Source organism: Colletotrichum higginsianum, chromosome 2 (genome assembly GCF_001672515.1).
Source record: "Colletotrichum higginsianum IMI 349063 chromosome 2, whole genome shotgun sequence".
NCBI classification, from domain to species: domain Eukaryota; kingdom Fungi; phylum Ascomycota; class Sordariomycetes; order Glomerellales; family Glomerellaceae; genus Colletotrichum; species Colletotrichum higginsianum.
Genome location: NC_030955.1, coordinates 1,537,866 through 1,560,825, shown reverse-complemented (window position 1 = coordinate 1,560,825; position 22,960 = coordinate 1,537,866). Strand labels below are relative to the sequence as shown.

At 55.5% G+C, this 22,960-nt stretch overlaps 4 protein-coding genes across 4 annotated transcripts; all 4 read right to left on the bottom strand.

Annotated features, from left to right (window-relative positions):
• Window positions 1–1,093: 1,093 nt before the first annotated feature.
• On the bottom strand, window positions 1,094–1,318 carry CH63R_02230 (uncharacterized protein; the record flags this gene model as incomplete). The annotated part of the gene is made up of 1 exon (XM_018297205.1): window positions 1,094–1,318. One exon carries the CDS (start codon window positions 1,316–1,318, stop codon window positions 1,094–1,096), a length of 225 nt encoding a protein of 74 aa, XP_018162021.1.
• Window positions 1,319–4,985: 3,667 nt separating this feature from the next.
• Window positions 4,986–5,801, bottom strand: CH63R_02229 (MYB DNA-binding domain-containing protein; the record flags this gene model as incomplete). Its single annotated transcript, XM_018297204.1, has 2 exons — window positions 4,986–5,120; window positions 5,223–5,801. 2 exons carry the CDS (start codon window positions 5,799–5,801, stop codon window positions 4,986–4,988), a joined length of 714 nt encoding a protein of 237 aa, XP_018162020.1.
• Window positions 5,802–11,107: 5,306 nt separating this feature from the next.
• Window positions 11,108–11,290, bottom strand: CH63R_02228 (uncharacterized protein; the record flags this gene model as incomplete). Its single annotated transcript, XM_018297203.1, has 1 exon — window positions 11,108–11,290. One exon carries the CDS (start codon window positions 11,288–11,290, stop codon window positions 11,108–11,110), a length of 183 nt encoding a protein of 60 aa, XP_018162019.1.
• Window positions 11,291–15,041: 3,751 nt separating this feature from the next.
• On the bottom strand, window positions 15,042–22,202 carry CH63R_02227 (PROCN domain-containing protein; the record flags this gene model as incomplete). Its single annotated transcript, XM_018297202.1, has 2 exons — window positions 15,042–17,523; window positions 17,575–22,202. The coding sequence occupies 2 exons, from the start codon at window positions 22,200–22,202 to the stop codon at window positions 15,042–15,044; spliced, it is 7,110 nt and encodes a 2,369-aa protein (XP_018162018.1).
• Window positions 22,203–22,960: the final 758 nt, after the last annotated feature.

The window sequence follows — 22,960 nt, the reverse complement described above, 5'->3', positions numbered from 1 at the left end:
CTGCTATATCAAAGAGGTCTATATCGCATCGGGTCTCGTGCGTAACAAGGACGATATGATGTTGACCTGTCCAAACTTGAAGGGTCGGATCATCGGCAGCGGGCCAGCGGCTCATCGATATCGTAGGATGTGATATGAAGCCGGCATGAAGCACGGATAATCTGGTCCAAAGCCACGCCATTCGCCTTATAGCAGCATGTTGTCGTTCCTTGCATCCGCCTTGAAGCTTGCTTTTGCTGCTGACGTTATTTGTTACAGCACGGCTGGTTCATCACAGGGCACGGTTTCCGAATCAGAAACGGACCCAGTAATTGCGCGGAAGAAGTTGAATACCAGCTGATGTGGGTTTTAAAAAAGAATTCTTAATTTTTTCTATTTTATTTTACTTTACTTTGCTGTGACGCTGTTCCTGTCGTCGCGAGCTATTCGCTTCCAGAGTCCAAAACACGAACATCAACCAGCAGCACCACACGGTGGAGAGACCGGCGGAGCCGACGACTGTCAATCAACTACGCTCCATTTTCGAAATGATGGATCCAACTCATACCGACGCGTCAATTCTCCGATTGGCCGGCAGGGGTCGTTGAGAAAAAAAGCTCCGGTGCATATTTGACGGAGAATTTTTCATGGCGATGCCTGTCTGACGGGCTCTTGTCAACCGATTGTGGAGACGACCGACGACTTCAATCTCGATTGGGCTCCCGAGTATCGACGACAGCTGAAAGAAGGACGCAGGCAAAAACGGCCGCGACACATTCAAAGAGAGATGGAGGGAGGGGGGGGGACTTCAATCTTTCCAAGCCCACATTATACATCTTTCTTTTTTCTTCTTGACCCTACGACATCCCCTGAATTAGTCGGTTTGCCAAGTCTCGGCCAGGGAGTGCGCTTGGGGGCCAGGCAGAAAAACTCTTTTGGTGTGGTTGCATTGCAGCATTGTAGCGTTGACCCGCATGCTTTTGTTGCCTTCCTCCCACCCGGGATGTTTTTTCCTACCTGAATGAGTACATACGCACAGTTCCTCTCGTCGAAAGAAATGAAAACAACGGGAGGGACTAACCGTCTATTCGCTGGTCAAAAGACATAGGTGGAGTTAACCGAGCCCGACGTGCTCGGGGATGGTCGTCGTCGGGTCATCGGCTGCGTCTGATCCAAGCACTCCGAACCGGTGCACGGAGGATCCGGGCCTGAGAACGGCGACACCACCAGGGGTTCCTTGCCCAACTCGTGCTGGCTCATCGTCTTGCTCTCCCGGCGGCGTTGCCAATCCGAAGTATCTCATCTTGCGTCGGAATCTGGGTTCTCCTTCCAAAGTCATCGTTGTCTGGGAATCTCGGCCGCTTCAACCGCATCAGCCCCGGACGATGAGGCGCAACTTGACATTGCTGACGTTCCGACGATCACACACTGGCCGCCGCATCTCCTGGCCGCCTTCGCCTTGAGAACTCGGACTAGCAACACCCCTGCTTCGACATCAAGCATCCTCACTGTTCGAACTGGTAGTTGACATACGACGACCCGTTATTACCAACTGCACATCAGGAGTTTCATCCGGCGCGCCTCATGCGCTGCGCTTGCCGGTTCCTCAGCATGGAAGCTCGCGAACCACTGTCACCCGTCTGAAAAGGCCGCTTTGCGCCGTTGACAGGACCAGCACACGTACCATCGAGAGCCAGAGCATTGGTTAAGAATCGGCCCACGACGGCTCGTGGCTCCCACTGTTTTGGCCTGCTTGATCGGCGCCATGCGAACGAAGCCCGGCCGTCGTTTCGCGGTGTCACCTGTCGCGGTTAGGGAAGGCCTGGCTGTCATTCGAAGAACTACAACCCCATCACTGTGAATGACAGTGCACATTCGAGGCTCAGTGCCGTGCGTCAGAGCATGTGCCGTGTCTCACTGCATCAGCATTCAGGTTCGGAATGAGATCGCCAGTCGCTGTTTACCTCTCTTCAGGCCTTGCCTTACTTGTCGAAGCCTCAACGCAAGGGCGGACGGAACCAGCATAAGGGCAACGACCGCCAGCCACCTGTGCCTCTCTTTTAAGCACCAAACAACGACGACAACCACCACCAGCCGGAGGCCGATGGCCGAATCAGTACCTCGTGGGGCTGGCCCCGCCTCCTGCTCGATCCCTCGTTGGCCTCGATCATTGAAAACTTGGTCCAGGTGCCCGTACCGATGCAGTCAATGCGGTATCACCTTGCATGAAGTGGCCATATGCGAGAGCCACTCGATCAAGACCAATCCGTCACGTCACATCTCTTGTCACCACATATGCACGACTCACTACAGCTCGCCGCATGTGCATGCGCCGCCCACCTGGCCATCCATCTGTCCATAAAGAGAGTGAGAGAGAGGCGTCGAAGGCATTGACACACTGTGGGAACCTCGTGTGCGAGCTCCCAGGGAATTGACCGCTACTTTTCTAGGGGTCTGGTTTCCGGCGGGTGGCTGGGATCGGAAGGTGACGGGATAAGGGGGGGTATATCAGAATCCCGCGCCTTATAACGACAGCCAGGGAACCGAGTGTTTCAATGGACACAAAAGCCGCTGTCAGACCGACCGCCTCAGGTGGACCCAGATCCAGACGAAATACATGGGCCGTGGTTAGTGCACCACCTGCCGGTGCTCACGACAGGAGCTATTGGGAGATCCAGATCATACGTCGGTCGTTGTAAGGCGGAAGACGTCAGCCAGGGCCGCGAGACCAGCCCCCTTAGGGCAGTAAGCAGGGCACGATCACGTCCAACGCGGCACATGCGGAGCAGGCAGCCACCCGGCGTACATTTCTCGCATGCTGGCCCCGGTCAGGTCGGTCGATGTTCAGGGGCCAATTTACTCTTGTTTTCTTCGGTACGCCTGCGGTCCACCGAATGAATGGGCGTGGAAAACCTGTGCCAGGGACGAGACGATGGTATGGCAGGCCTGCTTCCCCTCCCCTTCCCTCCCCTGCTTCCCCCACGCGCTTTCAGACCTTGCATCTCTTCCCTATTGCCTATCATTACTCGCCAAGTGTCGGTACCGTCAAACTTGGAAGTCAAGCGATGGCAAGGGAAGGGAGAGGGATGGGGAACGACGAAAATAATAGCAAAGAGCCCGAGGTTGATAGAACCGCCCTTCAGCTCGCGTAAATATGGCATGAAACGGAACAGCACCCACAGATGACCTCGCCTATCCCGACTTTAGAAGCCTCTGAGCCGCGGTGTCCTGGTCAGAGATTCCCCCAGACTCCAGGACCAGGAGCCCAGAGCAACGGCCCAGTCTCCCAGCTGTTGGGCTCGAACACCCCCCCTCCCCCTTTGCGGCGACAGGATAATATCAGAGACAGGGGATCCGAAGATCGTGCTGACACGCGCTGTCGTACGAGAGACAGCAACGAATCGTGACAGTGCAAACGAACGCGCGCCGCTCGCCCAGGCCGCCCGGGCAAGCCGCCGCGCCTCCCGAGTGGGAGCCCATGTTTCGGGAGGCCTTGGGGCTTGAGGAGGGAAGGGTCCCAACCCCTCGACCGGGAGGAGATACACACGGCATGTGCGGCCGGACAAAGGCGCGCGCGTACCGGTAGTATTGCAAAGCCGTCTCTTGTTGGCCGTTGCCCGGATCCAGACGCATGCCTCCCTCCTGGATTCTCCTCTCTCGTGTTGCTGGGCATGCATAACACTTCATGCCGCTCACTCATTGACAGCGGGAGAGAGAGAGAGAGAGGGGACCCTGGAATAATTCGGGATAAGGCAACGACTGCATGTCCTGCGCTCTGTAACAACGACCTTAGTGAAGACCGTCTCACCACTGACGTCCCCTCTCCACCACCACTAGTCTGCTTGTAGTTGACTCCCCCCCCTCAAGCTCGGTAGGACTGGTTTCCCACCGCCCAATTGTCGGAGTCTAACGCGTTGTTCAAAAGCGTGCAAGAATGAGACGAATCAAATCTCAAGTAGGAGCTACAATAGCGTAGAATACAGTGATATATAGGGCTACATAATCGACAAGGAATTGAATAACAGGAAAAAAAAAAAGTAAGGAGTGTCTGAGTAATGGAAAAAAAAGTACAAGGGAAAAAGGGGGAAGAAAGGATGACTACAAATACAAAAATAAAGCCAGAACATCATTGTGGATGCTGTTCCGCGCGTTTCCCACCACCACTCCGTCGTCTTCCCAACCGCCCTTTTCCACCTGCGAGACTCTGCACGGAGGCTCAACCGCCAGCTCCTACTCGTAGTGTCTTGCGATAGAGTCGATGCTCGTGGTATATGTCCAAAGTTCGAGGAGCGCAGTAGATCCTGTATGCTTACAAAATGAGGACAGTCGTCAAGAAATGAAGTTGAAGTCGTGTAAAAGAGTGTCGAGGAAAAAAAAGTGACAAATCGAAAGGCCGTATGTTGCGTGGTCCAGTGTATACGCGTGTATGTGTGTGTGTGTGTGTGTGTGTGTGTGTGTGTGTGTGTGTGTGCCCAAGTCTAATGTTGTGTGTTTGTATCATAAGTCGAGATAAAAGAAGTAGGTCGGCAAGAAGATGAAAATGATGACCCGTAGTGTTCGGGGGTATCTCTAGAATTAGGCGGATGGGGAATCCAGCATGGAGGGGAAAAAGGGCAATGGCAATGCCATTGGTAAGTTGCAGGTATGAGGTGAAAGCTGAGGTACAAAGATGTCGAATGGTAGTAGATGTTGGCCTTGGTTATCCAAGGTAGAGCTGGCGCAAGTCTTTGGACCCAGCGTGCTCTATTGACGGCGACCCAAGCTGTTACATGAAACGACGCAGAGGTTGTATATCACAGATTTTCCTTCTCTACCAAATCGCTGAGCCGAAATTGGAATATGGTGTTCGTCGAAGTCGATCTGGATGCTCTGTATGGGCCGTGTCGTTCCATGCCGCACGATGGGGATCATCGCTAAAGGCAAGCTCCTCTTCATCACTGGAGCTGCTGCGTGTAAATGGTGTCTCCAGTCGGGGGCTCAGAAGTTCCCGATGGAGACATTGATTGCTATAAGGGAGCACCCATCAACTCTGATGCGCGTTCTCGGCAGGCCGCCGGAGTAAAGCCGGTGCCGACTTTGTTGGCCACGATGCGCCACTTCTCGTTCTCGTAGTCTTGCAAGGCGGTTCGAAGCTTCTGGTCCTATAAGAAGCATTACGGTCAGCCTGTGCCCGCCGTACCAAATCAAGCACAACCCCAGGTTGTACGTCGATGATCTACATTCAAAGGAGAGGGGACGCCTACCGTTTCGTCGGTCCATTGCGTCGTCTTGGCCTTGAGCTTCGTACAATAGCGCACCTGCAACGTTCCTGATGATCTGCCGGGGAAGAAATCCGCAATTTGCTTCCACGTCAGAGACTTGTTCTCCTTAAGGTCAATTAGAAGCTGGTCGTCTTCGGGAGTGAATTTGAGCTTCGGCCCTCTAGGTCTCGGAGCCGGAGTTGGCATGCCCGCTTGACCCACCACGCTCGGAGCCCCGCCTCTGTCCAAGCCATCACCATCACCGTCACGGCGCATCATTTTGGAAGGGGGGCCTGTGTCGGGCAAGCGGTGATGATGGTGTGTGGGAGCTTGTACCGCCTGCGCATAAGCGGTTCCCAGAGGCGTTTGCTGCATGCCCTCGAGGTCAGTCTGGTCCAGATCGATACCGGGGACCGAGAGGTCGAGCTCGTCTGGCCTCGATCGCTTGGGTGCCCCATGCGGCGTATGGGATTGCGTGGGCGTTGCCATGGAAGGATACAAGGGCGCGACAACCGGACCCGGAGCGCCGTAGTGAGGCGGGCCCAAGTGCCGGGCGTGGCCCATGTGATGCCCCGTGTCCATTAGAACCTGGTGTGGGTGATGAGTGTGATGGGGATGCTGTTGGTGTTGGTGTTGATGTTGGTGTTGATGTTGGTGTTGATGTTGGTGTTGCTGCTGCTGCTGTTGCTGCTGCTGTTGCTGCTGCTGCAAGGCGTGCTGATGCGGGTGATGGCTTGTAGGAGGCTCATGGAGAGCCGGCGTGTGGGCGGCGCCATGATGGAGTGTGCTCCTGTGATGGTGATGAGAAGGGGTCGTGTCATAACCATGCTGCTGCTGGCCTTGGTCGCTCGAATGCGACTCTTGTGCAGAATAGTCGACACTGTAGTCCCCTACTCGATAGTTGCCCGCCAGCGTGTCTCCGACACATGGGTTCCGCCAGAGCGAACCGCTCTGGACGGTCGCCGGGCTCTGAAGTGAAAGAATTGGTTGAGCGAAGGCCCTCTCGGGCGGCGTCGGAAGAGGAGAGGGCGGTTGATGCGACGTTGCGGGGTCGCGGTGATGGTAGTAGCCCCGTGAACTGCGATCTTGCAACAGCGCTATGGTGTCGTCGTGATGAGACCCCGCCTCCAGAGTCAGCGAACATTCGTGCCCGGGAGGTGTGGAAAGAATTGTCGCGGTGTTGCGGAAACTGATGGTAGCGGTGGTGTCTCGTGACGATGGTCGAAGCCTCGCACGAGTGTGTCGTAGGAATGGTTGCTGACGGTGACGATGATGGTTTGTGATGGACGAAAGAGAAAGCCAGAGTTGGTGTTGCTGTCTCGTGGGATTGGTCTCCCCGTCGGTGGAGAGCTGTCTGTCTGTTGGTGTGTGGTATGGTATGCACGGCCAGACAGTGATAGTTCCCTTTGACTGGCGTAAGGTGGGAAAGAGGAGGATTAATAAGACGAAATAAAAACCGAAGTAACCATCCTACGTTTCCCCCCCAGATGGCTGATGCTGCTGCTGCTGCTGCTGCGCGTCGTTTAAACTCGGAGGATCTTCCCTTGATTTATTATAAACCCTGTTTGGCCCTGGATGAGTGATATAGTATTGAAGGGTGTTCAAAAGAGAGGAAGCACGAACGGGGGCAAGGGCTGCATTATATCGTCCGATGTGCCTTATTGAAAAGAGGAATAGAGCGTCGTGTGTGGACTCTGTCTGGGGTGTATGGGAAGTGGACGACGGAGGGCGAGGAAGAAGAGAACATGCACAGGGTGTGAGGCCAGAGAAAGAGGGTACACCACCGCTGCTTTTGTTGCCGAGTTGAAGCACATAAGCGACTCGCCATGTGCGAGACGTTGACTGTTCCCGAGTAGGCTGCGGAGACTCTAGCTAACCTTGCCCAGCGATGACGGTAGCATAATTCGGGGATCTTATGCCATGGGTTTCGCTGCCGGATATAGAAGCAGGAGTGTCCCGACCGGCCTCGATGATGCAACGGGCGAGGGGTGAGCGTGACGGCAACCGGCCCAGAATGATTGACAGACAGGGCACAGGACAATTTCAGAACTCCAAGAGCCCCCCGGATGGATTCCAATCAACCCTGGAAAGGGAGGCTAGGCGACCCAGAGAAATACAGAGGGCTAGAAATCCGCATGGGAGGAATCCAAAAGCCCTCCATCCGCGTGAGGGATTGATGTCTGAAACGAGCCCTACCATGCACTTGCTGGTAGGGAAGGGCTTGACTACGGGATGAGTAAGAAAAAAGGCCGCCCGTGTTGCTCGGCCCCCTGCTTCACTGGAAAGGCAAAGAGAGAGAGAGCGAGAGAGCGAGAGAGAAAGAGAGTGGGTGAGTGAGGGAGTGAGAGAATTAGAGAGAAAGAAGGGGGAGCAGGGGGAGCAGCTCTTGGCTCAAGGCAGTTGATTTCTGTGTGTGAGTGTGCCTGGGTGGGTGTGTGTGTGTGTGTGTGTGTGTGCGCGCGTGCGGAAGCTCCAGTCCCTGGTCTGGGACAACCCCCCCCCCCGGGCCGTTCTTGACGGGGGTTATGCTTTGGGAGAGAAAACACCAGCGAACAACACAACTTGGACAGCTTTGCCCATTCTGGAGAACACAGTGGAGTCGGCCGGGGGCAAGCAGCAGGTTTTGGGAAAGGAAAAATCGGCTGGTAGAACACTGGGAAGCCATGCCTTGGCCCTAAAGGGGGTATATCTGATGCAGGGAGGGGTTATATCTGAACCACGAAAGAGAAATCGCCGCTCCGGTACGCGATAGGGCCAGCGAGAGGACGGTAAGGTTGCAACAACCACTCGTCCTAGCGGGCAGATTGCCGAGAAGTCCGTACAAGGGACTGCCGGGCGAGGGAGACAGACGCCAGCCAAGGCCGACCGTTGTGAGGTCAATAGGACGACCCTTTCTTCCCTTGCCCTGATCTTCGTCACGCCGGTGGCAGTGACGGTCAGCTCCCACGTTCGAAGTCTCGGTTGAGGAGTTCCGGCAAGGTTACTGGAGGAGGAGAGCAGCGGTACCGGTAGGCCAGAGACCCTGGCAAGTTCAACATGAGTGCGTCCGCAGCAGCAGGGAGGGGGGGATTGCGCTCCAAACGTAAGAATAGCCATGTCAGTCAGTCGGCCGTCGCCTTGACGTTGATACATTCGAATGTGGCAGGTCGGCGGACGGACACCATTGCGAGACCATACAAAGTTATACGAGTATGTCCCCAAGGCGCATGCGATTGGATATGACCGAAATGAGAAACAGTACGCTGCCACTGTTGAGGTTCTGGTTCGGCAAGGCGGCGGCTGATGAACCAGGCGGGCGGCGTGCGCGTTGACAACATGGGATGGGATGAAGGGTTCAGCGGACGGGGACCCGACAAGACCGGTTAGCTTGTGGGGTAACCGCCCTTTTTTTTTTTCTCTCTCCCTTTCTTTTCGGCGGAAAGATTTCTGGGACTTGGGACGTACGTGTGCGACTCGTTGTCGTCGAAACCATGGGATGATAGCGGTTCACTCGAACCGACTATCCATCTGTTTGCGACGAGCGGGTGTGCGCTCACCCACGTGCACATAGCCAGCCACCTGAAGCCCAATGCCCTCTCATCTCTTCTCCAAGACTTGAAGACATCCTCGGCGGCGCGCTCTCTCATACACCTACCTACCTACCTGGCCTAGGCCGAGATTCTTGCTGACAATACCCAACTAATCCAGGAATGTGTTGGGCGTCAGTAGACGCAAAGTGCCCCCCTGGCTTTCGACAATTGTAAGATTGTGCGACTCAATGCGCATCCTGGGCGTCTGGTGCTTGAAGGCAGGCAGGCAGGCAGGCAGGCAGGCAGGTAGGTACATGAGGATGACGAGGTAGGTCGGTTGGTGTCAGACAGGATTGGGCTCGTAGAGTGATGGTGTGTGCCTTGGTCTGGGGCGAGTATTTTGGCTCGTCAGGGTAGGGCCGAGCCAGCCAGGAAGAAAGCTGGGACGAAAAGGAGGAGGGAGGGCAAGACGCTGCGCTGCGCTGCGGCTAGCGAACAAGCTTGCCTCGTCAAGACATGGACTGGTTATGGGAGGGGTTGCAGGTGAAGCTTGAGCAGGGGGTCAGACGGGTATCGCATGAAGGAAACGCGTTTCACGCATACCTGGCAATTAAAAGATCAATTATGCGGCCCAGGGATCCCGGCCAATCTTTCTAGAAGGAGTGGGACTCCATTCTAGCGTCTGACCACCTTATTTCTTCGTCGTCGTCGTTGTTGTCGTCGTAGAGGTGGGCGTGGCCGGGGGGTTCTTTGAGAATTTGAAATCGAGCGAGGGGCTCGCACCTTTTTTTTTTTTTTTTTGAATTTTTGAATTTTTGAATTTTTGAGCGGTTCCCCACCGAGTCGTCAACCACGAATCGGATGGCTGGGCGTTGGACAACTCTGGCAACTTTGTGGACACGGGGACGACGATCAGACGTGTGGAAGAAATGGTGGGCTTGGAGGGATGGAGTCGGCGGCGGCGACGACGGTGGTGATGAGGGCCCGGGGTGGAGATTCCAATGGGCAGACGAGACGACACGACACGACACGAAGGCAGACAATACCCGAGAACGCTGGTACTGGACTCGTGGCCAAGAGAAGAGATTCTGCGTTGTTGTCGAGGAGGCACGGCAAAGACGGTTAGGCAAGGAGAAAGAAAGAAATTGCAAATCTATGATGCGATGCGATGCGATGCGATGCAATGAGCTGGTACAGAATGCTGTGACACGGGTAGAAAGCTCCAATGCCGTGATGCATGCAGATGATGTAAATGGTGTAGGAGCTGCAGCTGGGCAAGATGGGAAATGCGATTGTTGTGGCCCCAGGTCGACCCCAGGTCTCATACCGCACAGTTTTGGTGGGGGAGTACCTCGAAGCGACTTTTGAACAAGCGTCTCTTCTCCGTCCATCTGTCTCTCCTTGTTCCCGTCCGTCTGTCTTACCGTCCTCAAAAATGGAAGGTCGTCCCGCACCACCTCCCTTGGATAGCTAAAAGTAAGACATGTCAACGAGAGTCGGGTCAGACACACAGTCCTCATTGCGGGCCGAGCCTCATAGGAAACCGAAGGGCGAGAGAAGCTGTACACGAAGTAACTACCTACTTAGGTAGCTAGTTACTTGACTACGGATACAGATACCTACCTGTCTAGGTGCTTGGGTACCTATGTAGAACCTAGGTACCTTAGGTGGGTAGGTAGGTACCTACCTAGGTAAGGTAGGTAGGTAGAACGCAGCCCTGGAGAAGGGGTAGGCGCGATGGTTTGACAGATGGGGTCTGGACGCCGTTTGGGGAAAGCGTGGGAAAAGCACTCGGATCATGGCCCACTCTGGCGGTACCCACCCACGTGCTTGGCACTCACTACTGGGTGCTCACTACTGGGACCTGCGTCTCTATCTCCATCTTCATCCTGGCTTGTCGAATGGATTTGGATTAGGCAATTCCCCTTCGTTCTTCTCCTCTACTGTACCCGGCGTGAAGTACGTGATGGTGTTTGAACTATGGCTCTACCAGTCGGGTAGACTTCCTATCGCGAAACGAACATCCCGGAAAGACGACGGGCCTGCAGGAAATGGGGGCCGGAGGGATGTGGCCGGGATATGCACATATTTACAGAGTAGAGAGACCAGGCCATCCAGAGAGATGCGACAGACACTTGATTGACCAAGGAATCTTTCAAGGCCCATCCGACCGAGTCAAGTTGCCCCGTTGCCTTGTTCTCGTCCCAACCTCGCAGAGACGAAGAGATCCGACGGCCACGGAACAGACATGGGATGGACGGGATGGGATTCTTTCTCTCCTACAGAGTACATTCTCCATCACGGAGCTCGGCTGCGTGAACTCTCACTCCCACTCCCGGCGGAGCACGATGCCGCAGTTTAGTCCCGGGACTCCGGCACTCAGGCAGCATTGCGCGTCCTGCCAGTTTGATACTCTGTATCGTCGTCAGCATTGACATCGGCATCGGCACAGGCAACGTCGCTCTCGTTCTTGTTGCACCCCGCGTCGAGACAGATCGACTTCTTCCAAAACGCCATCTCCACGCGAAAGCACAGGTACAGAAAGATGCACTGCGCGTGCATCGCATGGCTCACGTCTCGGTAGCTCGGCCCAGCGAAAGCAATGGCGGGTAGGCGGGTAGGGTTCCCATTGCGGCTGGCATCTCTACCCACTGTCGGTTTTCCTCTTCTTCTTCTTTTTCTTCTCGAATGGGTTGTTGCTCTCAGTCCCACCTCCCGAACCACGATGCCCCATGAAGATGCTGCCGCTTTGTGCCCTCGCCTTCGGGTTGCTTCTCGCGTTTACCGCATCCTTTTCACTCTCTCTGACACGCCTCTGGGATCATCCTCCTTACCCCATCCTAGGTCCTCGAACGTGCCGTAAACCTTTATTCCTCAATCCCAAGCCCAGACTGTCTGTCGGTCTACTATGTATACCGGATGACAGCCGGCCCTACGGCGAGGCCTGCACAAACGATTCTCTTCCAAACCAGGGAACCCGGCGACTTTATCTTGGACTTACCTGAAGGCACCTGTACCTGAGGGCACCTGAGGGACATGTCCCCCGGACTTGAGCCGAAAGAAAGTATACCGCGCTTCAGATACGGAGTATCTTTCATACGATCAAAAAGAGTTCGTCCATGGCACAGCGGTGCCCCTGCCTGGCCTAGCCAGCGAGGCTTCATGGGTCTGTATCGCCTATGACCCCAAGATTGATAGCGTTTCTCACGCTTGGAGGATTGGTCATCCGCTCGGCAGAAGACACCTCATTTAGATTCAACAGCAGGAGTTGTCTACAACAACCCCCGCATGTCCTAATCATCGCGCAATTACAGATGCTTTCATGTCCACGAGGAGGGAGCCCATCGGTCCCTTACTACAGGGCCGCCTGTATTTTGCACGCCCGGATCTACCAACGCTTCCAGGACGGTAGTCACTTCAGTCCTGCGGACCCCCCCCCCCCCCTCTCCCCCACTCGCGTCGACGGCTCGCCTCTCTTGAAGCCCCCGTGGTTTGGGAGACGTCGGCCGTTGTAAGGGTCCCCAAGCCTGTCACAGCTCACACTAAACTCGGTTGGTTTCTGTGCTAAACAAGAGGCCAACCTTGATTGCCTCGAAGACCTGGTCAATGTTTGCGTCTTCGGCGGTCCAGGCATGCCAGCCTGCCCCTAACAGTCAAAGGTTAATCAGGCAAACGTGTCGCGAGTTGGCGTCGGCAGGTCGATTCCGAACGTCTCCTGAGATCCGCGACAGCACCCTCTACGAAGACGTTTGATTTACTTCGAGCCACCTTGCTTGTCTGCATTTCGGCATCCGCGCCGGGGCGACTGAATCTCAAGGCAGCTTCCAGGCTTCCGAAATCGCCGATACGCCAACGAGCACAGCCAAGAGAACTAAATGCCAGCGTCAACCCATCCATCTCTTACGGACCTGCCGATACGTCTCTTGCGTCCTCAACCAAACGCAGAGCTTTGGAGACCAGAATCAAGCCCCGAAACCAGAACCCATCTCCGAGCTACCTCCCATCCACCGTGCCACTCCCCCCCCCAGCCTCAATAGTTCGTCCCTACGTTGCTAAAGTGGAGAGACCTAAAAGTCGCCCGATCGAGTGCGGCCCCTCCCCCTCGGTCGACGGGGGTTGATCCAGAGGTCATTTCGCCGTCTTCATGCGCCGCCATGTGGCTCACTCTGCATCGTCTGCCGGCGTGCGGCACCGAGAAGCCTCGATCGTCACTTTAGGGCCCCCAAAGCAGCCACATCTCCACGACCAAAAATCTCCGCTCCTTGTCGCCCTTTGCTTTTTCCTGAACCCTTGTTCGCCCAACGAGGACGCCAGGACGCGCCCATTCCCGGTGCCCTGGGCCAAGAGATACGCAATACAGGATCAATTCGCCATTGTCAGCCGCACCTTAAGCTCATGCCGACCCCCTCTCCATCATCCATCTCCCATCTTCCAGGATGCCGCATCGCGATGACGTTTCCTTCCGAGGCTGCAATTTCAGGACACAGTCGAAAAGGCCCGAGAGAGGACGGAAACACGTTCGTCCCCCATGCCAATAGTAGCCCTTCGTTGCCGCCATATCGGACATGGTCCTTTTTTCTTTACCATGTCCGTCTGTCCGTCTGCACTGACGAACCCCCGGCTTCAATATTCACAGGGCAGCTAGCCCGCCCCAGATCAGCCCCAAGGGGGACGATGGTTCTATCGCACCAGCACCCATCATCTGGCACTGGCGGAGCAAAATTGGTCACCCAAGACAAACGGACCAAAAAAGAAAAGGGGAGGGGGTCCCTTTCTTAACCCGGCCCCCTGGCGCATTAATGCATGAAATCTCCAAATTTGCCCGGACCATCTTACCCCGCTGAATCAGCGATTAGATTACCCTCCATCTTCAACGGCCTTCCCGCCGCCTTGCCTGTTGTAGTCAAAGTCGTCCGAAGAACGCGCATGAAGACGACAAGTTTCCCAGCGGTAAGGCCCGTCGAAGGAGGACCGGCGCACGGCATAGCAAAAGGCCACCACCCCCCAAAAACGAACAATGTGGGCCTGCGCAGGCCAACGGAAGAGGCGTCAGATGCTCGTTATCACGCGCTCGCAGGTTCACCCCTTCCCTTCATGGACCTTGGCGTCCACAGGATGGGCCTTTTATGATGATGAGGGATGATTCCTCACTCTCGGCAGCCCGCCAAAAAAACTGTACCTGCATGCCAATCCCGCCCGCATATGCACGCGAGGAAGAGCAAGCCCCCGGAACACCCCCCCACCCTGCCGGGTGGCGTGTTCTGCGTCTCCAAGATGAGCAGCTGCATGGAAGTCTCGGAACGCGTTGGCGGACGTTTCTATTCATGGACATACCACGCCTCCGCGCCAACTTTGACGCCATTCGCAAACCTTGGAACCGCGTATGACGGAGGGCCCGTTGAGGCGCAGTTGCTCTTCCGTGCCGACGGGACGCGAACGTGGCGTGGCGTGTGAGTGTGTGTGTGTGTGTGTGTGTGTGCATGCGTTGCGGGCAAGGCCAAGCCGGATTGTCAGATACTTGCTGTCGTGCGTCTTTGTCATGCCCCTTTCCTTGGCCCCGGTTCCTGTCCCGAGTGCTCGGAGCGACTGCGAGTGATGGCGAGGGAGCCAGCGGCGCTAGTGGCCGACGAGAGGCAGATCGCAGTGATCAGAAAAGCAGCCATGGGCAGAACAGAGGAGTCGGATGAGCGCCGCCCCTCCCAACTCTCGACTAATCCTTGTCGCCTTGCTACTCGCGTGGCGTGATTATACTATTATTACCTACTCGCGACATTCATCGAGACGCGGGCCATGGTTCACCTCGACAGCGCGATAAGTCATCCTTCGTCGTTCATCACCTTGGCGACAGGCCGGACGGATGCCACATGGGTCGGTCTGTATGGAGTGGGAAACTCCCCATTCCATTTTGCAAATAGTCAGACAGGAAGAAGAAATAAAAGAATAGTACAGTTGGGTCCAGAGTCCGGGCTTCCCAAAAACCTTTCAAACGCCGGTTGCCTAATCACACAGATCCCTCCGCGCGTCTCCCCTCTTCCGCTCGTTAGATAAAACACTTCACTATGCAGGAATCGTGTCCCTCTCACTATCCGTTCCCTCCCCAAAAAGTCCAAAGTACTGGTTGCACAAGGTGTTAGGGTTTCTCGTTGATCGACACCCGTGTTTGCCTGTTTTGTTTTTTTTCTCGGCCGTCATGTCGGCCAGACCGACGACTTCACGCAGGCGAGGCCCTGGGAAGAGAAGAGAAAACTCTAATTCCCCGGAACCCAACCACCACCGCCTGTGCGCGCCACGTGCAAGTAGATGGACGACGGCCTTAGGCGAAGTTGTCGGTGCGGTCGACCCAGATGTCCTCAAGCTCGGCGAAACTGTGGAAGTGCACGGGGCGGTGCTGGTCGCTGTAGAAAGACAGCGGGGTGTCCAGCTTGACGTGGATGGGCTTCTTCTCCATGCCGGCAAAGGCCGAGCCCATGAAGCTGTAGTTCCACATGTTGTTCTCAGGCACGAGGAAGAAGCCGCGGAACCGGGGGCTGAGGAGCAGTTTGCGCTTCTCGCCCATGGACGTCGTGAATCCCTGCGGCTGGTCGCTCTGCGTGTCCTTGTTCTCTGCACCCCACTTGTAGCCCTGCGGCGTGAGGCCCCAGGCAGACAGGGACACGCTGCCGGGCGTGAAGGCCACGTTGACCGTCACTGTGTTGTGCTTGTCCCACGCCTGGTGCGCGTCGAGAAGGCGCGCGTGCTCCGTCACGTCGGCCGCCGACATGTACGGCAGCTCCGAGCCCGAGGCCGTGTGGATGACGCCGAGCGGCTCCATGCCCTCGAGGAACTCGTGTTGCGGGAGCTGGTGCGGTAGCTGCACGTTGCGCAGGCCGCCGATCTGCGGGATCATGACGATGCACTTGATCTCCTTGACCTGGTCGTTGTCCGGCGCCGAGGAGCCGTACAGGTATCCGGCGACCTGGACGCGGAGGTCCGAGATGGTGATGAAGCGCTTGAGGATGTTGTTGGGCATGACGTAGGTGACGTCGTCGAGATCCGTGTCGACCGACGACACGTAGATGTTGTTGGCCTTGGTGCGAAGGTTCGACGTGGCGATGGCGCGGGTGCGCCATTCCGTCTTAGAGGCGAACGTCTGCTGCTCGAACTGCGACGTCGTCGTGACGATGATCTCCTCCCCGTGCACGTTCTGTGTCTTGGTCGTAACCGCCGTCAACTGCTGCTGCTCCTGCTGTTGCTTCTCGATCTCCGCCGCCTGCTGGCGTTGCATGGACGGCGCGGAGATCTCCATACCAAGGATAATATCGCGGACTTCGCTGGTCGTCAGACTTGACACATTGACATTGTTCTTCTTGCCGTAGTCGTTGAGGATGAGATCGCGCAGTTGCGTTTCGACCTTGATCCAGTCCTCGTCCGAGAGCGTCGGCCAGATGTGATGGTCCTGAGTGATGACCGTCTTGTCCGGGCGGAGGATGAGCTTCGTCTTGTCCGGGTTGACGTGCAAGGCACGCAGGATGAGGACCAGACGCGAGAAGGCCGTGTATGACGAGATGCTCTTGAGCCACTCGTCATAAAGGTTGAAGAGAACCATCTGCGGCTCGGTGGCGCGGAGAATCATGTCTCCAAGCTTCTCCACCTTCATGGCGGCCTGGAAAGGCAGCTGCAGCTCAGAGGCTCGAATGGAGATGTTGGGGAAATCAAGCAGATGGACTTCTAGAGGATCCAAAAGACCCTTGCGGGTGACGATGAGCTGCTTCGGTTGTTCTTCCACAGGCAGAGAGCGGATGAGCGCTGCCACTTCCTCAGCCGTCTTCCACTTGGCCAACTGTCCAAGACGCTTCTGGCCGGCCCAGACGCTAGTGTGAATGATCTTCAAGAATAGCTGACCGGTCCTGGGGTTGAAGATGAAGATGGCACCGTTGATGGGCTTGGTTGTCAAGTTTCCTTCAAACGTCTTGTGGATGGTTACACGGTAGACGTTGGTGTCGTCAATGAACAGCTGCGTCTGGTTGCTGAAGAGCTCAGAGTAGTTCTGAGAGTTCAAGAACTCCTGGTTGCTCTCGGAAGCGTACAGCTGCAGGCCCTTGCGAATACGCTCTCTCAAGACGTAGAGTGCAGGATTGGCCTTCATAATCTTGGCCATGGCCTGCTGAACGAGAACCTTCAGGCCGGGGAAGTACATGCCGTACGCCGAGTAGAGGTTGTAAGCCAGATCGATACCGATCATGAGACCAGTTGCCGAGGGGTAGATACTTGCGCTGTCGGTGGTGTAGTCGAGATACTTTGCACGGGTGTATCTCTCAATGTCGTGAGAGTCGTAATCACCGTATCTCAATTGAACATCGATCCAGAACTTGTTGGTTGTGGTTGGCTCGATGACGTCCTTGGTGTCAAACAGTAGCGAAGGTCGGGTGACGTTCCACTTGTGGCTAGCGAAGAGCAGAATATCGGCACAAGAGCTGTTCATCTTGTAAGACTTTCTGGGATGGATCGTCTCCTTCTGAACAGTCTCGATGCCGAGGGACTCAAGCTCCTGGTCAAAGACCTGGCACAAGTCCATGACCACAGACTCGTGAATCTTCTGCCACAAATGGGCACGGAAGATCTGGATGAGCGAGATCTTAAGCGTGGGAATCTTGCCGTGCAAGAAAATACCGGTAAGATCGAGCTGGACCTGGAAACCGACGTAGACGTTGGCTCTGTTGATGGTAGGAGACCACCAGAGGGTGAAGCGTCGGTTGGGGATTTGGTTCAAACCGGATCGTTGGGCGTTCGTCAACTTCTTGAACTTCATGGATTCTCTAAAAATCAACTGTTAGCATATATTTATCAGTAAAGAAGAGAGTGCGCACTCGAATCCGGAGGCCTTTTCCCAAAACAAGCCTTCCCAGGACGGGAATCCGGTTGCCTTGAACAAGGTATGCTCGAGGATGGTTTCAACACCACCTAGCGCCTGAATCACGTCGGTACGGTACGCGTTGAGGTTCCACAGCTTTCCGTCGTGTCGCTGACTGGTCCACCAGAACGGGTTGTTCTTCATGAGCTGATAGATCTTGAATTCAGCCCGGGCGCGGAATCCCTTGTCGAAACTCAAGGTGCTTCTGTCCTTCTGGAAGAGGGTGTTGATGCGGGGCAGACCGCGATCCCAGCTGTCCTCAAGGTCCTCTAGGGTCAAGCGACGGTTCTGCTGGTTGGCTTCCATGCGCTTCTGCGAGTATTCCGTCCAGACGCGTTGAGAATCGATGAATTCCGCCTCCCATGGGATGATGTAACGGAAGATGTTGGGGATGAGTGTCTCTTCGTCGTGCGTCATACCCGCACGGTAGTGCGTGACGCCGGTGTCAGTCTGCTTGGACCACCGCTTGTCACTGGCGGGGATCAAGATGTGCGAGCCGGAAATCATGCCAAGGCCTCCCAGTTCCTTGGGGGTGTAGAAGACGGCCGGCGGGAAACGAGACGGCATCTTGGAGTTTAATCCGATCTTGACTCTTGTCTGAATCTTCGTCTCGCACTTGACAATAGTGTCCAGCAAGCTGACGGTCGACACTGCCGCCTCACGGTAGTAGGTGAAGAGCGCAATCAAAGCCGTGTTCCACTTGTTGGCGATCTTGGTGAATGTGGTTGATCCGGACGACATAAGAATCTGACGAATACGGTTGTTGAACTTTTGGATGTCCTCCTCCGTCACTTGAAGGAACGCGTGAGCAGTCCTTTCCTTGGTAGTGTTATCAACCAAGGACCAGACGCTGTCCTTGACCGAGAAGTCGTCGTTTTGGTTCCTGCACTTGGGCAGAATGCGGACCTCAAAACCGCACATGGAGAAGAGCAGGTTGGGGTTGTCGCGGCTGTAGACGCTGGCAAAGCTGTCGTCCCATTCGATGGTTGTGATGGAACGGGGAAGTCTGTTCTTGAGATCCCAAAAGACTGCTCGGCCAAGGTTGACGTCGTGTCTCATGAGACGCATACGAGAGTCACGCGGCCAGCACTTCTTGCTCTTGTATCCAATGACATTCTCAAAGTTGGGGTCGGGCTGTTCCGTCAAGAAACGCTGGATGAGATCTCGGGACTCGTCCGCAGTGAACCGCAAAAAGACCCAAATCTTGTCAATGTAACGAGTGTACAGACGAATGGGATGCCGTGTCTCGGTCTCCTTGTCTCGGAACTGGAGGAAGTCGTTGGGGCTTTGAGGGGGACCCGCGATCTCGCTGGCACGTTGAGGACCGAGAAGAAGCAGGTCGAGGACGAGGCCGTAGTACTGGAAGACAAACGCAGAGAATTGTAAGCCACGAATCATACCGTAGCTGTTGACGTGGTTCATGTCCTTGTATGTCAACTGCACGTTGTTCTTGGCCGTGATGTAATCCGCAAGGTTATGGTCCATGATCAGCCGAAGAAGCGAGTTAAGCAGGGTCAACTCGATCTTCTCGTAGACCTTGGACAGTTCCGTCTCGATCATGACGTTGCACTCTCCGTTCTCAGTCTCCCAGACCTTGTCCAGGTTGTTGATACCCTGTGCCCACTTGTACGTGAGAAGTGGCGGGACCTCAGAGTCGGAGGGCTTGATCCACGCAGGGAAGAGGTGACGCTGGTCGGCCTGGTACCACAGGTACTGATCGAGGTAAGCATCGCTAATCTTCTCGATGGGCTCAATGTCGTAAACAGGGTTGATGGTGCTGTAGTTGTCATTCATGTCGATACCGACTTCCTTGAAGGCGCGCTGCGTGAGCAAGAAGCGCTTGATACGCTCCAACGTGGTGCCGGGGCTGTCATAGGCTTGTTCGATCAAAGCCAGCTCTTCGCGCTGACTCTGGTTGAGGCGACCCTTGACGGAGTATGCTTCTCGCAAACGTTCCAATGCAAGAATGAGAATCTTGGTGTCATGCTTGTAGGACACAGAGGGGAAAGGAATAGGAGAGAACTTGCGAGACTCCAACCAGTGAACCGTGGTCGTATAGATTGCGACAGCCTCCTCGGACGAAACGTACGGGCCGTCCTTCATGTGGTTGTGCTGTCTCTCTTGCTCGGCCTTCAGCCAAAGTCGAGTCAGACGACCGACGTTCTTCTTCGCAACCGTCTTGTCAACAGTGGCACCGCGGCGGATACGCTCACGGTTGTAGTGCGCGACCGAGATCCACCAGTCAGCCTTGGCTTTGACGTAACGCAAAATGATGTTCTCGATCGGTGCGGGCAGACCGGGCACCTTCCAGGGGATGTTGCTCTTCCAGCATCTCCACGCCTCGGACAGGTGCTGGAGTACGGTGTTGACCTTGTTTTGCTTGATGCCCTCGGGCATCATGTCCATCAGGTCAGCCATGACAGACGCACGCAACTCGAGATCGAAATGAGACTCGACACGCTGCTTCGTGACGGTCTTTGCAACGCCCTTGCTGTGACGGCCCTCGAACTGACGGGACAGAAGGTTGCCGAGCCATCTCTCGAGGAGAGGGATGATACCTCTCATGAAGAAAAGCCAGACTCGCCACGCGGGAGCCCAGAAACCACAACCGGGGCCCTTGCCGACCGGCGCTGAGTTGAAGCGGTAGTAGATCAAGTGCTTCAAATCCTTGCAAGAACGGATCTGGTGCATGAGCTTGTACTTGTAACGGTACATACCGGTAAGCTGGCCAACGTGGTTGAATGCGTACAGAATACCGTCAGCGAGCTGGAAGGCGTCGATGTTGCCCAGACGGTACTGCACCTGAGCATCCACAATCAACTTCGTCAAACGCAGGATTTCGCGCATCAGATGGAACGCGTTTCCGAACCGAGACTTCTTTCGCTCCTTGGTGGTCAGAGTCTTGACGGGCTTCAGGTTGAAGTTGTAATCGAGATGAAGATAAGTGAGGTTCTTGCGGTGGATGAGGAGGTTCAACATGTTGAAACCTTGTCTGCAAACCTGAAGACCTGCTTCCACCCAGTCGATCTCAGTCTGCTGGAAGAACTTGGTCTGCTTGAGGTTGCGCATCAGATTCTGACTTTGTTGCGACTTGGGCTTCTTCTTGTGGAGCTCATTCAAGACGAAGTTCTTGAGCAGCTTTTGGTACGAGACGCGAACCTTGACAGGCGGCTTGTCGGAAGGAGGGTGCTCGAGATACCACTGCTTGATGAGGGGAACATCTTGAGCCCGCACCATGCGACCTGATCGCCGGTCGAACGGGAACGGAGCCCACCACAGCTCAATCGCCGACGCCGTGTCCTCGTTGGTCAAGTCCTCGTCCGCGAGGAACGGCTCGAAGTCGGCAGGAAGCTCGAACGATTCATCCTCTGGCTCTTCGTTGTTGCCGGGGCCAAACAGCTCGTCCTCGTGGCTCACTGTAAGATTCTTTGGCGCCACCGCACGTGAAGAAATGGGATGGATTCTCCGATCGAAGTGGAAAGCGGGCAGATCGGGGTTGTCTGATCTTTCGAACACAACCTGGGGATGTGAGTGCCACGCCAGGTGAACGCTTCGCGGAAGAGAGTTGTAAAGATAGGGATAAGCCACGCGGAACTCGGTGCGGATGGGGTTGCGGAAGATGATTCGGTCAATGGCGTTGAACTCGCCAAAATCCTCGTCGTTCGGGTCGATGTCCTTGTACAGAGGCTCGAATCTGGGTCCACCGGGTAGGGCGACGTTCAGGGCCTTTCCAGTGAGGAAGCTCTTGAGGTCGAAGAGGTAGAAATAGTTCTTGTCCACGACATCAGAAATAAGAGGCCGACTCAATCTGAAGAGCGTGGCCATTTGCTGAAGATTGAGGTTCCATGATCGATAGCTATCGCCATTCACATGGGGGGTATCCAGGAGCGGCCTGTGATCGTAGAACCAGTCGTACACGGCGGCATCCTCCTCCTCGTTGAGTTCCATCTGGATGGGTTCGAGGGGTTCGACGTCTTCTATGTTCTCGGACCATGACAAGGGCGGCTCCTCGTCGTCAAAAGGAGGGAATCGCATGCGCTTGAAGAGACGTCTGTCGGCCTTTTCCTTCCTCATGAAGGTCCACATCATCGCCCACTGCGCGAAGAAGACAGGCTCGATGACTCTCGGGATCTCATTGACCAACGTCAAGCAACCGTTGACATGATACAGCACCTTGACCTTTCGATCAGACTCCCAGGGCATGGGCATATTCTCGAGAAGCTTCATGACAGCATGGGGCATGAACTTCAACGCACCCAGGTAGCTGCGCTTATCGCTGGTGTATTTCTTTTGCGACACATCACCGATATCCTTGACAATCTTGCGCAGATGCTCCGGAGGCATGTCGGCCTTTTGCGTCTCGACAAAGCCACCCTTGCGTTTCTCGCCAAATCGGTTGCGCTGACTGCGAAGCCATTCCTTTTTCTTTTGGGCGAACTTGGCGATTTGGGGATCGGTCGGGGGGCGATAACCTGGCGGCGGGGGAGCTGGTGCAGCAGGTGGAGGAGGGAGGGAAGATGATGGAGGAGGAGGAGGCGGCGGCGGCGGGCCCCATCCGGGGGGAGGAGGCGGATGGAAGGACATCTCGACTCGATGATGGACTCGTTTCGCGGGCGTGGGAAAAGTCGTCAAGTCGAGGAGTCGCAGGCGCGACCTTCAAGACGCGAGAATCGTGATTGAAAGGCGCAGCGCAATCCTGGTCGGTATTCGATGTCGACCTGACGCTGCGTGCAGAGGAGAAAAAAAGAAAAAGGGACAAAATGGTCGACTGGTCCCGCAAAAGTTCACAGCGATGACCAAAGTCGCGATAATGGTGTTGTTGGTATTAGGCGGTGTTTGATGAGTTCATCGACAACAAGCCTCGCCGCGCCATCGAAATTTTTGGGTATGCAGCTCTCTCTGTCCTGGAAGGAACAAGAGCAATTCGCGCTAGGCCATTTCGGGGGGATCATGATCACGTGGTGGCGCGAGCTCGCTGGAATGGCGGTGCTACTGAAAAATTTCGGCGGGAAGCTGCTTGGGAGGGGGAAAGAATGTGGCTCACGACAGTGGAGCTGAGTCACTCAAGCCACAAGATTGCTGTAGGTAGTTAGTGGTGAGTCGGTGGTGAGTCGAGCGTACAACAGAAGCTGAGTCTGCCACCTTGCCACCTGGCTCCAACCCCCCCCACCGAGTCAAGGCCTGCAGTCACATTCACTGTCACCACTGGCACCTGTGACTCGACCCCACTGCCAGCTGCGTACCGCTCCGCCAGCCGATCCCAGCTGTCCTCGCTAACCACAAAAAAATCCCCCACCAAATTGAAATTTCTTGCACAATTCAAAGAGCCCCTCAAGCCCGCC